Source organism: Ambystoma mexicanum, chromosome 1q (assembly GCF_040938575.1).
Source record: "Ambystoma mexicanum isolate Mex_15411 chromosome 1q, UKY_AmexF1_1, whole genome shotgun sequence".
NCBI lineage: Eukaryota > Metazoa > Chordata > Amphibia > Caudata > Ambystomatidae > Ambystoma > Ambystoma mexicanum.
The window spans coordinates 523,088,836-523,113,709 of NC_090922.1; the positions used below are offsets into that span (position 1 = coordinate 523,088,836).

At 45.3% G+C, this 24,874-nt stretch overlaps 1 protein-coding gene across 5 annotated transcripts in view; it reads right to left on the bottom strand.

Annotated features, from left to right (window-relative positions):
* The window catches only part of ATP1A3 (ATPase Na+/K+ transporting subunit alpha 3), a 330,819-nt gene that overhangs the window by 128,320 nt on the left and 177,625 nt on the right, over window positions 1-24,874 (bottom strand). For 3 of the 5 annotated variants that reach the window (XM_069640928.1, XM_069640927.1, XM_069640931.1), the window contains 5 exons: window positions 13,515-13,646; window positions 12,206-12,265; window positions 7,987-8,190; window positions 7,633-7,746; window positions 2,541-2,675 (listed from right to left, as the gene is read on the bottom strand). In XM_069640928.1, coding sequence (XP_069497029.1) covers window positions 2,541-2,675; window positions 7,633-7,746; window positions 7,987-8,190; window positions 12,206-12,265; window positions 13,515-13,646 — 645 coding nt within the window. Of the gene's footprint in view, window positions 1-2,540; window positions 2,676-7,632; window positions 7,747-7,986; window positions 8,191-12,205; window positions 12,266-13,514; window positions 13,647-21,409; window positions 21,838-24,874 lie in introns of those variants that run through there. The other 2 variants (XM_069640930.1, XM_069640929.1) reach the window with 2 other exon arrangements.

The following is a 24,874-nucleotide window of genomic DNA, read 5'->3' on the forward strand; positions in this document are numbered from 1 at the left end:
GGCAAACCTTGTTCATGTTTTCGTCAGATTACCTTTCCTGTTGCAAAGCACTCAGGGTATGGCCTCACACATACAGGAGATTGTTGGTAGGGACCCCAGGATTGGTTCATTAAGGTAGGCTTAGCCTACACCAATCACTGTGACCCACTTTGCTTTAAAGGAGGGCTGGAGCCCCTCTTTAGAAGATGATGTGAAGACTTCACCAAAAGCAGCGAGAAGAACTCAACCTTGGACCCTGGCTGAAGGTGCAGTCTTCCTTACATCTTCCTCCAGTGAAGGAAGGCCAGGATATCCAAAGAGGGAAGCAAGATCCCTTCCCAAAACATCTCCCAGGGAACAGAGGGAGGTACAGAACCCAGAGGACCCCCCAGCCGCTACAGAACTGGTACCCAGCCAGCACACAGCGTGCCCTGCTAGGCTCTGCAGCAGGCTTCCTGGGTAGGAAATGCCAGAAGGTCTCTGAACCCAAAACCAAGGATTAGGCAGCTGCCTGCAACACACCTCCTCAGCCTTGATCCATCCACCTTAATGTATGACACAGGCCCATTGAAGAAGCTGGGAGAAGTGCCTCTACGAGCATCTACCGGTATCTGCCGTAAAGGACATTTTTGAGCCAGTTGAGTTCCTCAATCTGCAACTGATGGCAACCCTGTTGTCAAGCCGCCATCACTTAAAGACATCCAAGAAGTCTTGACCAGTGTTTCTGTACCGCCAATCAGAACTGAGACAACGATTCCTGACCCAGACCTACCGTGTAGGCCAGCCTGCAGCCCTCCATCCAGCATTGCTCATCGAACCGTCTTGCCGCCTGATACCCACAGCTGACTCCCATCTTGAACTCTGTTTCAGAAGCCTGCAAAGTGCCCTGTTGCTTGTCGAGCACCAAGAACATCTACAGCACAAGGTACATTGTGGTTTTGTCCACCTGGTCCTTCTCAGAAGACCCTTAGAGATATTTTAAGACGCATTGCTCCCTTTGTGCTAATGCCAAGAATCCTTAAACTGTTGCGGTTATTAATCATACCGACTACCCTCCTTTCAGTATCCAGAGTGCATCCCTTTTCCTTCTTTGAAACTGACTTTCCTCTGAATTCCTTTACACCGTGGGTTGTATTTCGTAGTATTGGTAGAACTGTTTGTTGTGATATATATATATATATATATATAAAGTAGATATTTTTGATACAACCTTGACTGGACAATCCCTTTTATCATTGGGTAATAATTGTATTTTCGCTGTGTTGTAATTAACCAACCAACCAACGATCCACGACCTTACGGAGATAAGCCTGCTCTTCCATCCACGTTTGTAAAATTGGACAAGGAGGCTTATAATTTGCTTGGAAGAGGCATGGAAGAGTCATGTGTACATTGCCCCTCCTCATGATGATGTTTCCAGGCAAGAGAAACATGATCTCCCCTTTCCCCTGGTGTAGTAGGATTAAGGTGGTGCAGTCAGATAAGTTCTTCGGGCTGTATTTTGATAAGAACATATAGTGGAAGACTCACTTTAGTTTTGAATAAATGGGCTATCATGGTGGCTCACAGCTATCATTTTTAAATACCTTATTTGGAGCTAGTTTCCAGCTATCATGTAGGTTTTAGGAGGCTCTAATAATCCTGATGCTAATGTATTACATTGACATTGTTTCCAGAAAAAGGAATAGAAGAGAGAGGCGCATTTGCACATTAGTTCTGGGGTCTAGAAGGTCAAGCTGGAAATTAGGTGCTTTCTACACATTTAAGAATTGGTTGAAAAGCCACCAGGAATAAAGTAAAACGTATACAGTCCACAAAAAAGTTGCATTTCAAACTTTGATTGGTGATGGCAGTGTGTGAGATGGCAATGACATTCTAGAGGGATAAGGCTGTAGGTTTACCACACAAATGTATCTGCTCTAGCCCAGTTAGAAGGATCTGTCGTTTCAATCTGAGGATGAGAATTTGTATGTGACCTTCTATAGAGCATGCAAGGGGCATAGTAATGATGAATTGGAGGACCTAACACGTTTTCTTCAAATGTAAACAGCAAAAGATGTTGTTTTTGAGACTTCAATGATGGATCAACGAAATACTCATGAATGCAAAAGTAGATTAATTGTATCGAGTGGATTGGATTACTAATTAGAGAGAAATTATTTTTAATGGAATGTGTTAAATTGTGCATTAGCGAAGTTTTCAGGACATTCTTTTATATTATGAACACTTATGATAGTAGTGTGTGGTTTTGAGAACCCCAATATTAAAAAAAGAAGCATCCCTCCTCTGCCGGGCCGTTCTCTCACCGCCCACAAAGTGGAGTGTTACTATTAGCCGCCCATATATAGATGGTTTGTAAGGTGAGTAATTATTTTGCATCTTTTTAAAACATACTCGTGGCCCACCAGGCCTACTGTATCGAGAGATATCCTTTTGGGTGCATCGATACAGTCATGCCGTAGAGTGCATCCTTCCAGAGTGGGGGTTGACTCCCTCTTCCTCCCTCCCTCTCAAATCTCCAAAGGGTTGTGTGTAGACCCCCCAGTGAGGCATGCACTGACCTTGCAGCCGTGGGCTGAGATGATCCGGAGATCGGCCGGCACTCGGTCTCCCCCCTTCACCTCTACCAGATCTCCGACCACCACCTCTTCGGCGTTTAGCTGCATCTTCTCCCCTTCTCGGATCACCAGTGCTTGCTGTGGAGTCCGCCAGAGAGTGGGCGGCGGCAGGGCAGGGGGGAAAGTGAAGAGGAATAAAGCCGGTTTAATGAGGTTGTCATCTATCTCTGTGCACGCCCTCGGTCTCTTTTGCACATGTACTCTCATTACTTTTATACCTCATACTTCTCTCACGACCTGTGTTTTCGTGCATTCCTTCTCTCCCTCCATCACCCAGGTTTTGTGGCTGGTTTCCTGTTGGTTCCTTGTCTTTCCCGCCACTTTCCTAATAAGATAACCCTTTTCCGCTGTACTTTTACTCAGAATCACTTTGCGACCTGAGCACTAGCCACAGTTGTCACCACTTCTTTCCTCTTTCAGCTCTTCAAGCTGCACCTTAAAAATACATCTAGTCTCAACCAACATCCAAAGGTGGGTGCCTCATATAGTAGGTCTTTGCACACTATGGACATCTGCAGGCCCACTGTTCTTTGAGGTGCTCCAAGTAAGGAGGTGCCACAGGTTGTTCTGGATCAGGAAGGCTTCCCAGGGCAAGGAGGCCATCCTCCAGAAGACTACATGATCTGGACTCTACTGAGTGTGCAACCACCAATGTCTCCTCAAGGTCACGCGGTCATGAGCAACGGCCTATTCCTGCCTCTGTAACTGGGGAGCTGGTGGTCCAACACTGGAGGAACCATGGTCCAGATGCAGGAAGCATAGGTGACCAGTTACTGACATCCCAGTCAAGGGTGGGCTTTATTAAGGGTGCAGTCGCGACATCATACAGGTGCATTTCAGGCCCTTCAGTGGTGTGGCCTCTCTTATATAAAACATGCACACATCTGTATCTGTTCTTGGGTTAATATCACCAGCAGCCCATTGCAAAGACGTGACACTGTCAGGACTAGAGACGTGTGTACATGAGTGCAACATCACAAGGACACATGTAACTCTTCCTACCAGGCTGAGTGAGCCGCCTACTCTAAGCACGACGGCAAGCCCTAGCTCGCCAGACCACAAGAAGACAACGACAATAACACAGAGAAGCATCTCTTGGGCTTAATCTGGCCTGACTGTTGCTAAGCAAACTCTATTATCTATGGCGCTTGCCATTTTTCTTCTATTATTGTCTTCTTGCACTGTTAATCCGTGCTTGTATTTTTACGTGAGTTTAAAAAGTGCTCTGAGTTTTTACTTTTGTGAGCTTTATGAATGGCTATTAATCTGAATTAAATTTGATCGGGTTTACTAACGGCATCTTTCCTCGTTCCTATCATTTAAAGTTGCTTTCCCTGTTTGCCCTTGCACAGAGAATGCCCACTGGCCCCTACCCACAGCTGCCAGATCCTCTGCCCTGGCGCATAGAAGCTCACCCTTCTTCTCCTCCCGCAGAAGCACTTCATTCCGCCTTTGCCCAGACCAGACCAGTCCAGCTCCCCTACCTTCTCATGAGCAGCTCCCTGTGCCCCTGTTCATAGAGGCGTACCCATTGGCTATTACTCAGAGCAGCTCCCTGCTTCGCTCTTGCCCACAGGCGCTTTTCCCTTTGCCCCCCTGGCCTACAGCAGCTTCACTCTCTGCTCTTTGGCACAGTAACGTTGCCCTCTGTTGCTACCCAATGCAGGCATCTCTTCCCTTGCCTAGAGCCTATTCCCTGTCTCTCTATGGTCTGCAACGCCTTCTTTCTCAACACTTGTCTAGTCCCAACTTCCGCTCTTACTAGTTACCTAGGATACATCCCCTACCATTCCCTCTGATGCCCTTGCCCCATTTCCTCCATCCCTTTATCTGAAGAATGTCTTCTCCCCATGCCCTCCCTGGGTCACCAATCCTGACCACACCACAGACACTTTCCCCTATGGCACTGCCTTACACCCCGTCACACTGGTGCTTTAAAATAAAATCATTGCGATTTAGAAAATGCTTTTGCTAAAGCGCTGAACAACATTCTATCAAAACGGTACAAATATGTAGCAATGATAAGTGAGAAAAAGAGGCTTACAAGAAGGTCATGGCGAAGAAAGAGGAAACGAGCGGTTGGTTTCAAGCAGGAGCGGAAAATGTAAAGAGAAAATGATATGCAAAGAGAGAGAGGAAGTGAGTTCCAGTGTTAGGGCGAAAGAAGGGAAAATGAGCGAAAGCGGACTGGCCACAGGGAGGTTTGGGCATAGAAAGAATATATAAACATTGACAGCGAAGAGGATGGGGGAGAGTGAAGGGACATCAGTGGCGTCAGCATGGACACATTTACAAGTTATGCGCAGAAAACCAAACAGGAGATGAGATTCAAAAGTAGAGGAGAAATAGTCAGAAGAGAATGAGCAATAGAGGATTGGGGGGGGGAGAAAAAAGAAGAGGAACAGCAGAATTATAGAAAGGGAATAACAGGGTACAGCGAGATGAGTCGAGCTTGAAGGGGGAGCAATAGTCACGCCGGGAGAACGTAACAGAAAAGATCAGACGTTTAGTTGATTGAAAAGAAAGAGAGGGGTGGGATTCATGATTATTGTAGACCTGAAAGTGACAGATGCAAGCCAAATTAGAAATTCAAGAGGAAAAGGAGAAAGAGGAGTAAAAAATGATACCAAGTTTCAGAGTAGAGTCAGAATAGGAGAGGGGGGCAAGGTGGAGGAGGGGAGCAGGGATTGGTAATGGTGGGGGATGGGAGTGGCAGGAAAGAACAATATTTAGTTTTGGTCCGGTTGAGATGGAGGCAGTGGGAGTTCATCCAGGATTGGATAGCAGAGAGACAGTCTGAGAGAGTAGCATGTAGCGAGTCAGTAAAATAAGAAAAGGAGAGCATGGTCTGGTAGTGGTCAGCATAGACATGACAAGAATGGGTGATTGAGATGTTGAGAGCAGAGAGAGGGATATTGAAAACATACAAGAGGAAGGGACCTGCAGCAGAACCTTAAAGGACACCAAATTAAATGATGAAGAAGAGAAGTTACCAGACCAAGTAGCAGCCTAAGTTCAATCAGAGGGATAGGAGCGAAAACATAGGAGGCGAGAGGCAGAAAAGCCGCCCATAAGAAGAGAGGATAGAGAGAAGGGTGGGGTGGTCAACAGTATCAAACGTAGCAGATAGGTCTAAGAGTGCAAGGATCGAACACGTTCAGCATGACAGGCAGCGAGCAATCGTTTAGAGATGTGGAAAAGAGCTGTTTCAATAGAATTAGAGGGAGGAAAACCAGATTGGAAGGGGGGAAGAAGAAGAGAATGTTGATCAAGATAAGAAGAAACACGGGCATAAACAATGCGCACCAGTACTTTAGAACGAAAAGGAAGAAGAGAGATGGGTCTGAAGCTAGCAGGAAGAGAAAGGTCAAGCGAGTTTTATTTTTATTGTTTAGAATAGGACAAGTGAGTACACGTTTGAAAGAGAAACAGTAACACAATGTGGAAAGATTGAAATTCAAAATAATTGTGAGGTTAGAAATAGGAAAAGGATATAATTGTAGGGCCATCAAAGAAGGAATGGGATCAAGGGGAGAGGCCCTAGGGTGAGTATGGTCCAAGAAAGAGGCAGTTTGATAATCCGATGGAAGGGAAAAGGTAGAGAGGAGCAGGGTCAGCGGGGGAGAGGTGGGAATGGAGGATCAGAGAGAGGAGACCTTAGACGTGAAATCATTGTCAAAATCAGAGGAGGAAGAGAGAATGACTGAAAGGATCAAGAAAGGCAGAAAAGGGATATAATTAAGGAGCTGAAACAGATGATGGGGATGGTGAGAAGCAAAGAAAGAAATTGGGAAAAATTGATTTTTTTTAGCTAATAGCAAAGGAAGTCATGAGAGGACAGAAGAGAGGAGAGCTGATCAAGGTCAGTAGTAGAGCGGCCTTTCTTCCATTGCCTTATTCGCACAGCAAAGCGTGATCCACCGGGCACAAAGAGAATTAGATAACCAGGGACGAGGACGTTTCTGTGATGGGGTAGAAGGGTGAAAAGGTTAACATGATTCAAGCGTAGAAAGAAGACCAGAGTGGAGAGTTGAGGCAGCTTGAAGAGCAGACAAACCCGAGTAAACCTTACAGGGGGAAGTCTAGCGTACAAGCCAGAGATGTAAGAAGGGGGTCAAAAGAATGTAAGTTATGAAGCAGAAAAGCCAAAGTGGACGCTGGAAGAGCAGGGGATGGGAAACAGAGGGAAAAGGAGAAACGAAAATGGTCATCAGGAGAAACAGAGACCACTGAGTCAGTAAGAAAGCAGGGGACGAGGAGATCAAGGGAAGAACTGGAGACATGTGAGGGAGGAGAAGAGAGTTGGAAATAGTGATGTGAATCAAGAAGGGAGAGAAAAGGAGATGAAGAGTGGATGATATTGAAGTAAAGATTGAAGTCACCATGCAGAAAGAAGGAAGAATGAATGAAAGAAAAGAAGCGAGTATACATCTGCACAAAAGTAGGAAGTGGTTGAGGAGGCAGGTAAATAGTAAGAAAAACAATGGGAGAGGGATTTTTGAAGGAAGAAAGATGATAACCGAATATGAATTACTGCAGAAGACAGAGAGAGGGAGCAGAGAGACACCAGGAAGAATAACAGAAAATACCAATACTGCCACATGTATTAATAAGATGGGAAGAGAGTGAGAAATTGGTGTTAGCAGAAGAGAGTAAAACAGGGACAGTAGTATTATATGGACTAATATAGGTTTTGGTAAAACAAAGAAAATTAAGTTAAATCTAAGGAGTCAAGGATGCAGAGAGAATTGTTGAGTATTCCAAAGCCGATTAGAGCCCGGGGAAGGGCAAGAGGAGAAAAGAGGGGGGTACAATGATGGATTGCAGGTATGGGGAAAAGTAGGAGGGGATTTAGAACAACAGAGTACAGGGATAGGAGAGGGCATAACTGTTGAGTTAAAAAAATAGAAAAGAAAGGAAGAACATTGAAAGAAGAGAATGAGACATATGAGAAGCACAGACCTCAAGGCACCAAGGAGGGAGGAGAATGTATAGGTGCCATGCCAATGCTGAGACTGGCAAGTGATGCCCTTACCTGGGGAACCATACTTTTGAAGGATTCCATGATTTTGGAACTTTTGGCTTCTTGGTAGTATGAAAAACATCCAGTGATGATGACAACCGCAGATAACACTATGCCAAGGTACAGCTGCATAAGAACACGGGGAGAAGGAGTTATGATTCCAATTTCAATCACAGTTCCCATGACAAAAGAGATGTCAAAGATGCGGGGGCAGCAGAGGGGAGTTTTGGAATTAGTATTGGTATTTAGAGGTAACCATATAAAATTCGAGAATCATCTCCCGTCAATTTTGCACATTGTCTCCTTCCCCAACTCTGGGACCCTTCTTTGTAGCAGCAAAGGCCTGTCTGACAACTCAATACTCACATTGTCGTTGGCAGGTTCATCCTCGGTCCCAACCAGGATCCCATAGGCCAGGAAACAAAGGATAGCCCCTAGCCACAGCAGGATGGAGAAGCCGCCAAAGAGCTGTCGACAGAACTTGATCCATTCGGACGTGGTAGGTGGGGGTGTCAGAGCATTGGGGCCGTCCCTTTCTAGGATCTCAGCGGCTTTGCTGAGGGTCAGTCCCTATAGAGAAAGGGCAGAGAGCAGGGCTGATAAAACAGGGCTGAGGTGACCCAGAAGCCCAGTGTTTTTCCATCGGTCTGATAGACATATTGAGAGTAGGCATAAGCAGCCTTTCAGCATAGAAGATTGAACGTAACATTCAGCTTTCAGGAAGCAGAAGGTCGCACACTGACATGTACATATAACACATAAGGAGTATTCTAATGAAATGGAGTGGTGTGGTCTAGTAGTAGCAAATTGACAAAGCTGTGTGACCAGCCAGGAAGCTTCCTTACTGTCCTAGTGATGCTGTGTCCTGGCCCACTGTAGGAGAGTTACCCTGAAGAAGTAAAGGGCATTCTGTAACCCAGAAGGGGGTAAGGCATTTTGGTGACCTAGGAAAAGGACAGGCCTTAGGAAAGTCATGATTCAGGAATAAGAAGGGTGCATAAGTATAGGGAAAGATCCTTTGGTCACTGAGGAGAAGGCAATGCCTTCTGTGACCAGGGGAGTAATGCCTTCTCTAACCCTAATAAGAATCGGGGCCTTTGAAGGCATCATGAAGCAAGACACAGACAACAGATTCCCTTTTATACTAAAAAGATTTTATTTTATATGTCTGTATGGATGAAGGCCTAACTTGCCTTATGCTAAGGTGGGATTTCCCTACCTAAAAAACAATGGATCGTCTGTGTCAGTAAGTTCAACTTAAAAGTCTGTTTGTGTCCAAAACCTATGCTTGCCCTCAGAACTAAAGACATACAATGTGCAGGGATGGTAGTACCAAAATAAACAGTGTTCAAAGTAAAGTTCTGAGCTAATTCCAGCTCGAGCTTGGGTCAGTTTCACCTTCCCCAAGTTCAAATAGTACTATAAAGAAACAGGACTCAGGGCTCACTTCCCCAAGTGTACCACAATTCTGAAAACTCTCAGGGTCTCTTCCCCAAGTTTGCCACAGTTCCAAGGTATCTCGGGATTCCCTCCCCCAAGAGTAACACAGTTCCAAGTAGTTGTTCAAGTCTTTTAGTTTTCACGAATGTCATCAACTTCCACTGGTACTCCTTTTGCCTTGTACCATTTAGCATTTTATCACACAGTCTTTGTCTCTAGGCTTTTCTTGGCTCTTTCCTGGGTTGGGGATACTCAGTTTAGGCAGAGTTGTCAGACCACACGGTCCACCCATTACAGGTCACGCAACCGATAACCCTTGGCACTTGGTGCTGTTCTTTAGGCCTCTTGGATTAACACTAGTTTTCCAAATAGCGCCAGTGTTAGCACTCATCGGTTTCTCTTTCTCTCTTTGACACCTTAGGGCTTCATCAGCATTTGTGTATTGGCAGTCTTTTTGGCGTTGCCACAACTTGCATTCAACTTGTTCGATGGTGAATGTCTTCTTACACCACCTTGCATTCACTTTGAACCTCTGAGTTCAACAACTAGCCTTTTCCACATGCTTTTCATTCAGTTTATAAATGTTCATAACATCTTTCACTTTGTGTCTTATTGTTCTTAACAAACTTCACTCCTTTTAACATAACACATATAGGTGTTCCACTTGTGCCACAATTTCACATGATTTTCATATCATTTCTGTTGTTCAGTATCCGGTTCCAACCCTTCTTGTTGTGCGCCTTTAGCTTGTACACAAACATTAATGGTCTCACGTTCGCCCCAGTATGAGTATCCTTTTGCTCGTACTCACTGGAGCTGCTCTGGTCCATCGGGCGGCTTCACGCTTCTCTTGATTTAGCTCTCCAATCCCATATAGGCATCAAGAGTAACAGCGTCCTGCAGCAATCAGTAGTTCTCCATCTTCCCCAACTCCAGCTGGGAACATACAACACTGGCTGGTGTTGGGGTTTTGGTCCTCTCGCGGCCTGCACGGGTCACAGCACCTCCTTCCTCCCCTGGAACACACATCGTCCTCCTTGCCGGTCCTGCGCTGGCCTGTTCCTTGCTGCACATCTGTTACCTTCTCTCTACGCAGGTTCTCCCTGCTTTGCAGTGTGGGTCTGCATGTAAGCACCTTTAGCCTCTGAACAGGCTGCAGATGCGAGTAGTTTGCCTGACCGTCATTGTAGTAATTAACGTGACATGCTCCATCCTTTGCCGGCATATTCTTCGTCCCTGTACCATAGTGGTGAAACTGACTAGGAGTGTGCATTCCTCTTAGTCACCCTTTTCTCATCCCCGTTTTAAAGGGATACCCTTTAAGGTCATACTATATGCTTGAAAGAGATATGGGTTAACAATATCCTATGAAGGAAGGGGAGGATTCATTCTCACATGGAAAAGGGGGGCACCATGACTCGGCTGCGGGCATCTTCTCCTGAACCCACAAGGACCCTCCGCACAGGTGATCCTCCCTCGCATCTCCACCCCCACGGTCAGGATGCAAAAGCGATGGCCTTTCCCTGGCCACCTGAGCAGAGGGTGCAAGGGGAGTAGGTGTGAGGACACTCTCAGTTTTCTCACAGACCTTCCCTAACCGAACATGCTGTCAGTGATCTAAGGGAACTGAGGGGCTTTGTGAGCCAAGAAAGGAGATCCAAAAGAGCATAGTGGGACCCTGTCTTATAACACTGGCGGTAAACTGGTGAATGAACACATATTCTTCTGGTCCAACCGTAGCCATGCTAGAAAGGCACGTTAGGCCTAATCTACCCGAATTTCCTTTAAAAGCCATAAATATCCAAAAATGTTTAGTAGAGGTTTGGGCAGGTGTGGGTTGTTTCTTGGGAATTAAACACACACAAAGGAACTACAAAGTCCTCAGGAATGTAGAGAAAGTTTGAGGGAAAATGATGGGCATGGGCAAGGTTGGCTATAGGGATCAGTAAGAGGAAATCTAACCTGGTAAATCTGTGAATTGTATCCAGATGTAACAGCACTTACTCTGCAGTAAGATATCTCAGTAGGTTAATACACTTGCTTCAGTGATATACTTGAAACCCTAAAGTCCCAGGTCTGACTCTGGGCAAGAACAATTCAGCCTTTCATTCTTCTTAAATTGATAAAGTTAGTGAAGTTGAAGTGGCCTATTGTAAGATTTGATGTCTGACCGGAAGAGTCACTCACATGTTAGGCATGCCTAGGCCTGCTTTTCATTGTCCAAAGGTTGATACATTGACTGTTATTGGAGTTTACAATGTTACAATAAAGCGGTTTCAGAATAGACGTGAACCTCCCAAAGAAAGTTTATAGAGCTGGGGTACAGTCAGTCATCTATTAGCATGATCTTTCACTCTGATATGTTTGCTTCCATGAGTACCACAGAGGTTAACTATTTTGTAATAGTGACAGTACATAGACGCAAGTCAATAATCTCAGAAAGGGCAGTAGGGCTGAAGAACAGTCAATCATATATCAAGCATTAATGATGCAGACCTCCATCCCTCTGATGATGATTAAATGCATGTGGTTTACTTGGATAAGACAGCAATTTTATGGGAAAAACACATATATGTACAGTTTAAAAAATATATATTTTGTAAACTGAAAACAAAGAGTTAATGTTGGTTTCTATATTAAAGAAACAGCCAGGTGCACGCCATTGGTCAGTTAGACACTTTGTTTTATTTGGACATCCATGCCAGGAATGGTTCTGACCATGTCCACTTAGGTAACAACTTATATGGTTTGTACATGTGCTGGCAGGAAATGGTCTGACTTCAGCTTAACCTAAAGCTATCACTGAATCTCTTGAAAATTTGGTGAACCCCACAAATACAAACTAAGGTGAACATTCATGCAATTTGGTATTCTGCCAAATGTGTTCACCCAGGCTTTTGGAAGCTATGACTCTTATCTAAGCTATATGTCACTCAAACAAATATTCCAAGGTAATACTCCTGCAAGCAAAAATAAGAAGCAGGGCCTTATCCTGACCCTTAGCAAAGGCTTATTCGTGAATGTTCAATTGGCAGTGAGTGTGCTCTTAAAAAAAAACCTGGAACACTAAACTACCCATCGTCCTCTGTACAGGTTATTGAAGGCCTTTATGGCTGTAGAATTGGATGATGCTTGCTATACATACCTGGACGCAGTCTGTGTTGTACTTTCTACACACCTCCTCAACTGACATTTTGTGCTCTGTCTGAGGATGAGAAACAACAGTGATTCAGAAAAATGCCTCATCAATCAATCACTAAATTGCTCATATTGGCTATCACCACAGTATACCCAGTTTGCACCAGTATACCCACTGTATCAAGGCATATAAACTGTAGAAGAACACACCTGCTCCACTCTGGGGCCATTAGACAGTCAATTTACCAACTCTGTGCTAATATACCCACTCAGAAACAATATACCAACTCTGCACTAGTACACCCACTCTGCAACAATATACCAACTCTGCACTTGTATACCCACTCTGAAGCAATATACCATCTCTGCACTAGTATACCCACTCTGCAACAATATACCAACTCTGCACTTGTATACCCACTCTGAAAAAACATACCGACTCTGCACTAGTATACCCACTCTGAAACAACATACCGACTCTGCACTAGTATACCCACTTTGCAACAACATAGCAACTCTGCACTAGTATACCCACCCTGCAACAATATACCAACTCTGACTTGTATACCCACTCTGAAACAACATACCAACTCTGCACTAGTATACCCACTCTGCAACAATATACCAACTCTGCACTTGTATACCCACTCTGAAACAATATACCAACCCTGCACTAGTATCCACACTCTGCAACAATATGCCAACTTTGCACTAGTATACCAAATCTATAACAATATACGAACTCTGAACTTGTATACCCACTCTGAAACAATATACCAAAAGATACCTAATTATAATAACTATACTCACTGAGCACCAGTAAACACACTCTGGAGCAGTAAACCCACTACGTAACAATATACCAACTCTGCACCTGACCGCTATTTCACTCTGGCACCAATACACACATCAGCACCAACGTGCAAGCATGCTCTACCAGTGTACATCCTTTCTACAACAAAATAAAGACTTTACCTCGGTAAAGCCACAATGAACCCAAGTAACCACTCTGCACTCGCCTTTCCAATAAGCAACAGCTGATCCACTCTGCTCTTCTGTTCCTACATTGAATCAATATGCACCATTTTTAATAGTATATTGACTCAGTACCAGGACATCCATTCCGTAACAGTACACCCTCTCTGCATGGGGATAACAATTGTGTAGCAGTATGCTCACTCTGCACCCGGATACCCTTTTCACGAAGAACTACCTAAGTGGTAGCACTCCAACACCATTCATCCACAGGCTGACACTGCCACACCACCCAACGGCAGTGTGCGCCTCCTACACTACTCCCCACTGCAAGCACTGACCAGAGACACTTCCTTCTTCAAGTCATCGAGTTCCCTCTTCAGTATTGCTCCTTTTTTGTCTTTTTGTGGCGTTTCCTCTGCATTTTTGTTGTCTTGCGTGGTGGCCACACGATAGCTGTCGGAGCGTCCATACTGCAAGGGAGAAGGACAGGTGTTAAATTCCTGTCTGCGTTCCTCTGTGTCACTCGGATTCTGGCTATCGCTCCTCTACCCTCTTCTCAGCCACTCTCAATGTCATCTTGCAGGTGTACATTTATATCCAGTGAAAATACTTTAGTTGAAGTAACGTTAAGGTGATGGATTAATGCAACACAACCCTTGACATTCGTCAAGTGTTGGAAGTTACGCTACTTTAACGAGGAGCTCCACCATTGTGCAGCCCATGAGCACACTGCAGCCATCACAGATTACATTAATTATGACATAACTTACTACATCATCAATGACATCACTGGAAACTAGAGCACACTGATGACAGCCATGGCCTGTTGCCACATTGCCTGGGGCATTGCCAAAGGCCACGCCCCAAGCCCTGCCAAGCCACCCCAGCAGGCCCAGCCAGGCCCAGTGGCCAGTCAACCCCCATAACAGGACTGTGGGCGACTGGTCATTCCTGTGGCATGACATGACATGATAGGTTATTTATAACGTGCTTAATACCCAGAGATTTCTAAGCGCGGATCCGGGGATGGAACCTGTGTTGCTCTGCCTTGTCTTGCTTCCAAGGCGAGAATGTTGCTGCTGAGCTATCCTCCAGACATGGCCTTGAGCTGTGTCCTAGGTCCAGCCTAAGCAGAGGTTGCCCAGCGAGACTCTCACTGAGCTTGGAGACGCAGCCTGTTTGGTAGTTAATACTACTTTGAGGTTTTGATTATTGATAGTCAATAGTATTGTATCTTTTTCAATAAACCTAATATAGTTAGAAGTAATCTTCGCAATTCTCCAAACTTGCAGGTAGTCAAAATTATTTTGTTTGAGTTCATCAGCAGAGGTCCAGGCCGATACATTTCGGACACTCTGTCCTTCTTCAGGGTGGGCTCAAGCAAGATTCAGTAGGCGAGAAAGAAAACAGAAAACCCAAGACCTCCCACGAATGCCCTCCGCCTCCTCTTGCAATTGCAACCTCCAGCGTGCCCGGCCATCCCCAGGCTCCGCTCACCACAGTCCGGTTTGCGCTACCAACATTCCCGCGCTCGTAGGCGCCTGCACACAATGGCAGGAAAAGGCGCCCTCTGATACACTGCTGCAGCACACACTGAGCACTAACAGCCGGAAGGTATGGGGGGAGGCGGGGTTGGGGCGAGAGGAGGCCGGGGAACGAGGGAGGGGCCAGGGAAGCCTAGCCATCCAAAGCAGCCATGCAGCCAGGCCCAGTGGCCACTTTTTCCCATAAAGAGTCCATGGACCACTGGCCATAGCATGTGGATGTGACCATTGGCCACACTGCATGGAGCATGGACTTAGGCCAAGTCCCAGGTGCCACGAGGCCACACAAATAAGCTAGTGGGCCTGGCTTTGCTGTGTATTGTTCTCGGACTGGATGATGTTTTGTTGGAATAGGTTATGTTACCTCGAGTTATTTTGTGCTCTAATGCAATTTTCTTATTTGATTCAGGGTTATGTATAGCGCCACAGGTTTGCCCACCTTCAGGTGGCCACCTGAAAGTGCTTTTGTAAAACAGGAGAGAAGCCCAGAAATGAAGGTCACGAGAAGCAGATCATTAGAGGATGACCGGCGCCAGAGAAGAGTGAGATTAGTGTGGCTGGAGGAGAGAAGAGCACATGGCATTTTACTTCAGTGCTGTTGATCGAAAATCCGCGTGGAGATGGGTCAATATGGAGCCGAGGAACATAGGGCATAATATGGTACAAACCAAATGGGAAGAGGGAGCCTGCTGGCTGTCTGTGGTTGGAATTTGGCCAGGTCGGCTTTGCTTCTTTGCCGCTTTACAGGGTCCTCGATCAGTGAATACCCTCCCTGAGAAATTCTGGGTTCTCAGTGCCGAGTGCAGGGTGTTCCACATACCCTTGGGATCATACTTTTGTTGCTTGAACCATTGCTGCGCATGGGCCTGCAAGATAGAGCAACACTGGGTTCTGGACTGGGTGTAGGGAGATGGGACTAGTAGTTCATATAGGTAGCCCGGGTTGTGGTTCGAGAATCCCTTGCCACAGTGCATTTCTGTTTTACATCTTGCAATGTGTTGGGCTGGATTTGTTATGATTGGTTATGTTAGTTCATTTTATGTTGTGTCATGTTTCACAGGCTTCTGATCTAGTGAGTTGTTTGCTCTGTGTTCTGTTTTAACCTGTGTTGTGTTGGTTTAGGCTGCATTGGGTTATGGTTAGTGCTGATGTTTTTATTGTAACTGGGCCGATGACACCTTATGCCAAGTCTCCTGGATTCCACGTAGCTAGCCACCTCTCCTTCATACCACGGATAGCAAAGAAACCTCAGACGGCATGGTGCAAATTATCCCTCCTGTGGAAAATCAAGCTTTTCCTGCCAGGCACCAGCTTCAGATCTGCTGCTCAGGTCCTGGTCTACCCCACCTGGACAGATGAAATGGCTGCTGGGCCTCGAGGCCCAAGTTGCTCCTCACTGAAGAAGCCCAATAAGGCCGAAACATGTCTGGGGATGCTGGTGGTCTTGTGCAGAAGGGATGTGACCAAGCAGTTCGGCCTGGACTGCCCCTTTTGGGTGGGACCAAGCCTGATTTGCATATGGTCTTTCCCCTTTTGTAATGGCTTGGCAGGGCGAAGAATGATGGTCTGGAGGGTTGCCCAGAGCAATGCCAGAGGTTAAGATGAATTCTAAACATTCCAGCCATCACCTGTTTTGTTTTGCTTTGCTTAGCCACCTGCCTTGCCCCACCACAGTATCTATGAGAAGCATTATCCATGCCTCTTCCCTATTATTGAAAGACCTCCCCATATAGGATCACATAATGGCCAAGTTCATCAAACTTCTCTGGCTACCATTACAAGTGTGCATCACTTTCAAAGCCAGCTGCATTGCACACAAACCTGTCACAATGCACGCTCCCTCCTGCCCGGCAGACAAAGTCTCCATCTCTCGGGGTTAGTGAACACCACAAGTCAGCACCTGGTTAGACTCAGACATTGGCAACTCACATCCATAGTCATGGGACTCACACCGATACTCATGCAATTTGGAAAAGAAAACAAAGACCTTGTTTTTAAAGAAGCACCTTCTTGACACCCCGTAAGATACACCCGTGAACCCACCTATCCCAGTGTGCAGCCTTATCACCACTCTATCCAGCAGACCTCGCTGTTCCATCCCCATGCCCTTTCAGCATTGTAAAATGTTCCCCACTACCTGTTATTTATATTCGCTGCTACCTTAAATGGAATGCCAACAATAAATTCCATGTTGCAGGGACTGTGGCCCCCTCCCCTACTGATGTACAGGACCCCATTGTTTGTTTTTTATTGTTTGCTTGTTAGGCGCTTATACAATAAGAAAATACTGTTTTAAAGCACCCACACTGCAAGGACTGTTCCCTTGTAGCCTCTAATCCATGCCTGTAACCCCTACTGATATGCAACCTCCATTACATACATGTTGCAAGAACTGTTGCCCGGCAACCATTTAAAGCACGCCTGTAGCCCCTATGATGTACAGCCCTCCATTACTACCATGTTGCATGGACTATCCCCTATGATGTACTGCCCTCCATTGCTTACATGTTGCATGGACTATCCCCTATGATGTACAGCCCTCCATCTCCATTGCTTACATGTTGCATGGACTATCCCCTATGATGTACAGCCCTCCATTGCTTACATGTTGCATGGACTATTTCCCGGTAACTATCTAATGCACACATGTAACCCTTATGATGTACAGCCCTCCATTGCTTACATGTTGCATGGACTATTCCCCTGTAACCATCTACTGCCCGCCTGTAGCCCCTATGATGTACAGCCCTCCATTACTTACATGTTGCATGGACTATCCCCTATGATGTACAGCCCTCCATTGCTTAGATGTTGCATGGAATATCCCCTATGATGTACAGCCCTCCATTGCTTACATGTTGCATGGACTATCCCCTATGATGTACAGCCCTCCATTGCTTACATGTTGCATGGACTATCCCCTATGATGTACAGCCCTCCATTACTTACATGTTGCATGGACTATTCCCCGGTAGCCATCTAATGCGCACATGTAACCCTTATGATCTATAGCCCTCCATTGCTTACATGTTGCAAGAAATGTTGCCCGGTAACCATCTAATGCATGTCTGCAGCCCCTATGATGTACAGCCCTCCATTGCTTACATGTTGCATGGACTATTCCCCGGTAATCATCTAATTCACGCCTGTAACCCCTATGATGTACATCCCTCTATTACTTCCCAAAGCCATGTTAAAGCTCAATAAACACATATGGGCTTCATTACGGGTCTGGCGGTAGCCGTGCCTGTAACAAAGGCACGGCTGCCGCCGGACCCGGGATTTTACTGGCTCCCACGAATTACCAATTAGCGGGTCGTGCCGAGGTCGGCAGACCCAGTAATTGCCCATTCGCGCGTGCCAGCAATAAGGGACTCCCCATCCACATTCGGCCCCATAGGGCTGAATGGGAATGGTGAGGGTGGTAGCACCGGTACCGTTAATAAAGGTACTGGTGCTACCATCATGTACTGCTCGTGGGTGCTGGTACGGCCACCAGTTCAGACCTGATGGCTGCAAGGGCACCCGCAAGCAGAACTTCTAGTATGGAGGTACGGTAGCATTGTTGCCGGTAGCGATACCGACACCGTTGTTGCCTTACCGCCATACTCGTAATGAGGCCCACAGAATACAATGAAATAATGCAAAACACGAGCACAGAGTTGAGATCCGTGAGGTACCCACATGGAGACAATTAAGGGGATTGAAGAGCGCAGCAGTTTCCAGCACCCAAACCCCCTCGGACCAGTGAGCATGGAGTCAAGATGCAATAGGGAAAAATATTTTGATTGAAATTTAATTTTTACATAGTGCGAGCAAAATGAACGAGAGTGCTGTAGCTAATTCTATGTACAATAAATACATTAAACAAATATGTACTAAGGATACAATATTTCTAAACACAGGAATGACGAAACAATCAGATCATAAAATCAGCTTTAAAAAATGGAACAATACAATTTCAAAAAACAGAATTCCATAGCCATGTTTTAAGTGCTTTCCTGAATCTCAGCTGCTCTGGGATCTGACGGATGTTCATGGGTGAAGCATTGCAGCAAGAGAATGCTGCCCCAGCCGGGGTGTTGCTAGGTCTGGGAAAGACCTGGGGCTAGGCTAATGTCGGTCCTGGCGGGACTCAGGGCTAGCTAGCCTTTTGGATGCACTCCTTGAGCTTCTATCTGGGGCTACAACCAAGAGACCCAGGGCTAAAGCCTCCTCAGCCCCCCTGCCCACCCAGCAACGCCTCTGGCTGCACCAGACAAATACCTTTACATGCCAAACTACGGGGCCTCTGCATCCCCCAGAAATCTTCCATTTATCTGCCAAATAAAATGGAGTTTGCAAATACATTGCTTTTTCACCCATACTTAATAGCCTACAAGTGATGCAGGGGCATCCAATGAAGTGATTTTAAAACGGGGTATATGCTCAAACTTCCGAGCAACATGAACCAATCGTGCAGCAGCAAGGAAAAACGCTTTCCGAAACAGGGAGACCTGTTTGAATGGAATTTCCAAAATCAGTATGGGATAGAACCAAAGACTGTACAAATAAAGGAAAACGAGAAGATGGGCCTCATTACACGGTAGGCGGAGAACCATGGCGCTATTAGCGCCATGGTTCATGCCGGTAACATACCGGCACCGCCTTGGTGGAAAGGGGAATTACTGCCCCATTCCAAGGTTGGCGGGGCGGTAATTCCCCCTTCCACCATTGCCCTTCCCCATTCTTATTTTCGCCCCATAGGGCTCTATGGGAATGGGGAAGGTGCTAATTACAGCACCGCAAATTGCGGTACCGTAATTAGCACCAAGGTCCCTTTGCGGGTTGGTTTTTAACGCCTGCAAAAAGCAGGCGTTAAATTCCCAAACCCTCAAAGGGACCTCGTAGTAAGGCGGTAAGGGTTTACCGGTACCGGTAAAATACCGGTACCGGTAAACCCTTAACGCCTACCGTGTAATGAGGCCCGATGATACACATGATTTCACAGATCTTAAAGAAAACAGGTGATAGTTTGCAGATTTTACCAAGGCATTTATGTGTAGAAGAAGAGTCAGGCTTGAGTCTAAAGTAAAACCCAATGATGTTGCAGTATGTGAACATTTGGAGGATGCGCCCCGAATCTGTGCAGTCGTGAACCAATTTGAAAGGGTATGTTGACCAGAGGAGTCAGAAAACAAAAGAAACTCAATATTGGACTGATGTCATTTTAAACAAGCATTGGCAATGCCAACAGCTTGGGCTTTTGTGTAGGCATGGGAAATGCACTTGCCAGGCACAGCCATAGTGGTATTAACTACCCTTTATTGATAGTAGGTGCAAACTGGTGTGAGTACCTGGGCATCTAGAAGCAGTGTAGCCTTTGCCAATGCGTTTCTTAAGCAGGACTTCAGAGGCTCTGCCAATGCTTGTTTTTAACAGGACTTCAGTAAAGGACACGCAGAGTGCTAATAAATTGGATGGCTGAGGGCAGGCTGGTAAGGCATTTCTATTACACCAGTAGTGTGTTTACAACTCCAATTAAGATCGTGAAGAGTGTTGATATGACACAAGTATGTAAATCACAGGGAAATATTTAACATGGAACTTGTAATGTATACCTTATAAATGGTGAAATTATTATTTCAAAATTGTTAGCGAAAAACCTGTGTGTATCATCAGTTATAACATGACGATTATATACAGTCAAGATGTTTTGAAAACATATGAAACAATCATAATTTCATGTAACTAAATGCCACATCCAATCTTCCAAAATGGCCGCCTAAATCTCACACTAGCATACCTCTAAGTCTGAAGTTTAACGGCACACACATATGATCCCTACGTAGCAAAATAAACACCGGTAAGACTCGATGACGTTACCACACCAGGAAACGGCATACTCATCAGTGTGATGACGTCTACAATTAAATAAAAACGTGCTCGTTATTTTGTAAAGCGGGAAACCACACGTTCATAATTGGCGTTCTGGACACCTGAATCCGGACACATGGTATCTTCATAGGTAAGAATTGGCAGAATGTGGATACTGAACACCAAACTATAAGTTAAGTAGCATAGTTTGTACAAAATGGTTTTCAGTACATTTTTTCAGGCGACTATGCAACATGCTGAAAGTTTATATTGATAAAGCTGAACCGCTTGAAAATAGAACAACAAAATATAAGATGTGAAGACATCATTGTGAATGGGATTGTAAAAGGTAGGGATCACATGTGTGTTTTGCCTACTGAATCATAATGGTGATAGTCATGAATTCAAATTTAAATGCATAGTTCATGGGACCTTTTGGACAACGTTAAAGTGAAATTAAATTGTTAGACTATAAATAGAACTGCTCAATTCAGATTATAGACTTTCAAAATGTATACGGTGAAATCATGTCGTACTTTTGAATATTACTTTTATTTTTTGACAAATTCATTTAATTTTACAGAAATGAATTGCAAAACTTATAAAATCCTCCTGGTGATCCACCTTACACTGGTGGGGAAACACGTGTAGAGGTACGGATTGATTATAAAGGCTCAAATAGATGAATAAATCACCATTAAAGAAGCAGAACCATTTTTGAAAAAAGACTACGAAAATGAAAATGCTGAATATTTGAAAGATTAAAGACTGTCTAAACTCATGAAAATGTAATTGTGAATTATTTATCACATATCCAAGTAGCGCATTCTTACCAGACAACCTCAGCACTTTCTTCTTTTAACTCCAAGTTGGTCATTAGCTCTGGGAGGACCGCCTTGAACAAACGCTGTTCAGTGTGTGCAGTTCCGAAGGATCCGGGTGCTGTATGCCAGTCTGTCTGTAGGGTTGTAGGTTGTCGTTGTGAAGGGCGTCGCGGCTTTTCTCTCCTGAGGTGAGCCTTGCATGCCTGGTGATTGGTTGTGTTGGCCATCACAATGGCATGTGAGTTGCTTGCAGTGGTGTGTACCTAATTATTAGCATGATTTGGATGCATTTTTCAATGTAATCAAGAGACTTTTTCACTTCAATGATAAAACCAGAGCCAAAACAGTGTTCCTTATTACACCTAAAATACAATAACGTTATATTGGATTGTTATGTGCTGTGGTTTGTTTTGTGCCACATCCTCTTGTGTTGGTTGTATTATGCTGTGTTACGAACGGTTATGCTCCATTACGTCAAATAATTGGTCTTATGTATTATCATGTTGTCGTTTTGCTGTGCAGTTTTCACTCTATGCTTTACATTTTGATTGTTGTGCTTTGTGCACTGTTGTGTATTCAATATTAGTGGTTTTTATGTATTATTGCACCCTAACTGATGTTCCCTAGTATATTGTGCTTTAATTCACTGCTTTGTAATTACCCAGAAGACAAGCATATGCTGACATCATAGCATTTCACAGAGAAATGCACCCACACATCAAAACAGATACTTTGTTTAAAAGTGTAGCACGGGTAAAGCATGTTAGTGGGCTGTTAATCACTGGGGAAACACCTGAAAGCGGGTTCGACTGGAAGGCCCCCGACACGCCCCCACGCAAAGCAAAAACAGCCAGAACAGCTACCTTGGCATGCTCCCCCGTGCAGAAATACATGCACCCTTCAAACAGTGCGTGGGTTCCCCCGCAAGCAGGCCTGCATCTCGGGACTCTGTGCGGGGTCCCCCGTAACTGTTACCGGCATCCAGACAACATGCGTACGATTTATCATAACTCGGATAACACTTGTAAAATCTGAGTGTGAACCCCTGGAAACCGGCCCTGCACCCCGCTACACTGCGTACGAGCACCCAAAAGTTACATTGAAACCCCAGCTGCGTACACACACCGCTGAATCTGACACCCGATCTTACCTCTGTGCATTGAATCCCATGCGCAAGTGTCTGTACACCTGCCTTCGGGTGGCGGATAACATGAGGGCTTTGTGTGGCCATTTACCTACCGAGATGTTGCAGACTCGTAACCATGACTACGTATTGTTCCACGCAATAATGGGCGTGCAATGGAGGGCCTGCCAGTCGTCCCTCGTAACACCCACATTTTCCTTTGTTCTTTCTCATTTTCGGAGTTCCACCCCCTACCCTCCTGCCCTCTGCACAAGCCACGCCCAAGCCCTGCTTGGTGTCTCACGCAAGGCACTCGGCCTCTCGCATTGACGTGCTGATCCTGCTCAAATTCCCTGCAGAGTAGGAAAATGTACCACACAGTCGATTCCATGAATCGACAAATGGGATTTTGCATGCAGTTTGGCATGCAAAGTCACTATTTTCCGTGCAGATATTTCTATGAATCAGGCACTTAGTCTATCAGCTCTCTGCTGGCCTGGTGATTCTTTTGTGATAATTTGCAGCTATAAACCAACCTGCTGTATTCTTTTTTCTACATTATAATGTATGCACCCCTTTGGTGCCCCTGACAGTTTTTTTTATAAGGCAAGGGGGAAGAGGGCACTATGTGAAATGGGCACCTGCCAGCTCTGACACATCTTCAGCCGTCTCTGCCTGGTCCCGTGGTCCCAGATTTCAGTGCAGAATCTATGCAAGAGAGCTAATTGCGACATCATATGCAAAACGCCTTCTTTACAGCCACGTCTCAGCAATTCCCACTGAATTGGTTATTTGTTGACACATTATACAACACTTGATTGATTTTGTAATATAATTCAGGGAAATTCCAGAAACTGATTTTTCAGCAGATATTAATTTCTATAACAGATATTTTCAGCGAGGGCGTTTAGGTTTCCTGTTACCAGACATTGTGGGCTCGATTCATGGAATTTTTTTGCATATGTTTAGCATGGTTCAAAGTGACTTTGCACTCCTGAAAAGTGACTTTGCACTGCCTACACAAACCCTGATTCATGCAACTGTGAAAAGTGTATTTTTGCAGTGCAAAGTCTGTGCAAAGTCATTTTGTACTGCAGAAATTACTATGCACTAACTTTCCACGGACTTTGCACTGCAAAAATGCACGTTGCACAGCTCCACGAATTAGGGTTTGTGTCGGCAGTGCAGGGACACTTACAGCAGTGCAAAGTCACTTTGAACTGTGCAAAAAATTCCATGAACCGGGCCCTGTGTATATTTCTGCTAGTAATAATATGGAACACCAATACCTGCTCCCCTATGTTGCCAAACGGAAACTACCCCCGTGGTGAGGTACACAGCAGACAGTACCGGCTAACCGGCGAAGGCACCCACAGCCCACGACAGCTAAACACGCTTCTGGAGACGTAAAGTGTCACTTAATGCGCGCTGCCCGTCCTTGTGCTTAACCACAGCAGCCACTTTGACTTCTGCGTCATCAGTGCCTTTAGGGATCAGCCTTCAGAAGTCTTTAGCATGCTTCCCCTCAAGTGCAATCAAACCTCTCTTCTACTTCGATTTATATGCAGACCCCACCTGCTTTCCAATCAGTTTCAGCCTGCCTGTCATTGCCTGCATTGCCTGGGGATTGTCTAAGAGAGCGGCCATTTCACCTGGCCTTTGTCGCCACCCTCGTTGCTTCCCTTAAAGATTTACCAAAGTACAGACGCCCCATTAATAAGTCCCAGCCCACCAAGGAATCTGGAGAGTGCTAAAGCTCACTATGCGATCACCAAATCCTTATTGCAGTATGGCTATGGGAAGTGTAATACACGGCTTTTGACGTATTGCTTTACTTTATTGCTTTGGATTTTGGAAGCGACTTCACCAAAACCCTGTTGATATGCTGTACACCTGCGGTGAGGATTATTGATACCACATAAGGTATTTCCTTTTTCTATTAGTTTTCTATTATTTTGTGTAATGCAACAGAAGCTTCCTGCTAGCTCCCTGAAACATGCTCAACTTTCTCAACCCCTCCCACCGTGGACCTATTTTCTTCAACCACCTGCTGAGCTATGCCAAGCTGTCAGACACCTATGTGCCCACCTGAATGCCAAATGATCATGTGCGTCAGGTCAATTCTGTAACCAAATTGGCGTTCCTCCAGCTGAACTGAGTAGGCTTTTGCCCAACTCACTGCCTGACTGTTAGCAACTTTGATACTGCATTTTATTTTGATTTTTCTGAGGCCCCTCTGATGTGATGAGACCGGCCTACAGCTGAACACCCGTGCCATGCCAAGCAAGGTCACAGAGCTGTGCGATGTGTGTTATGCCTCAGCTCATGAGCCCATCCTGAAAAATACACAG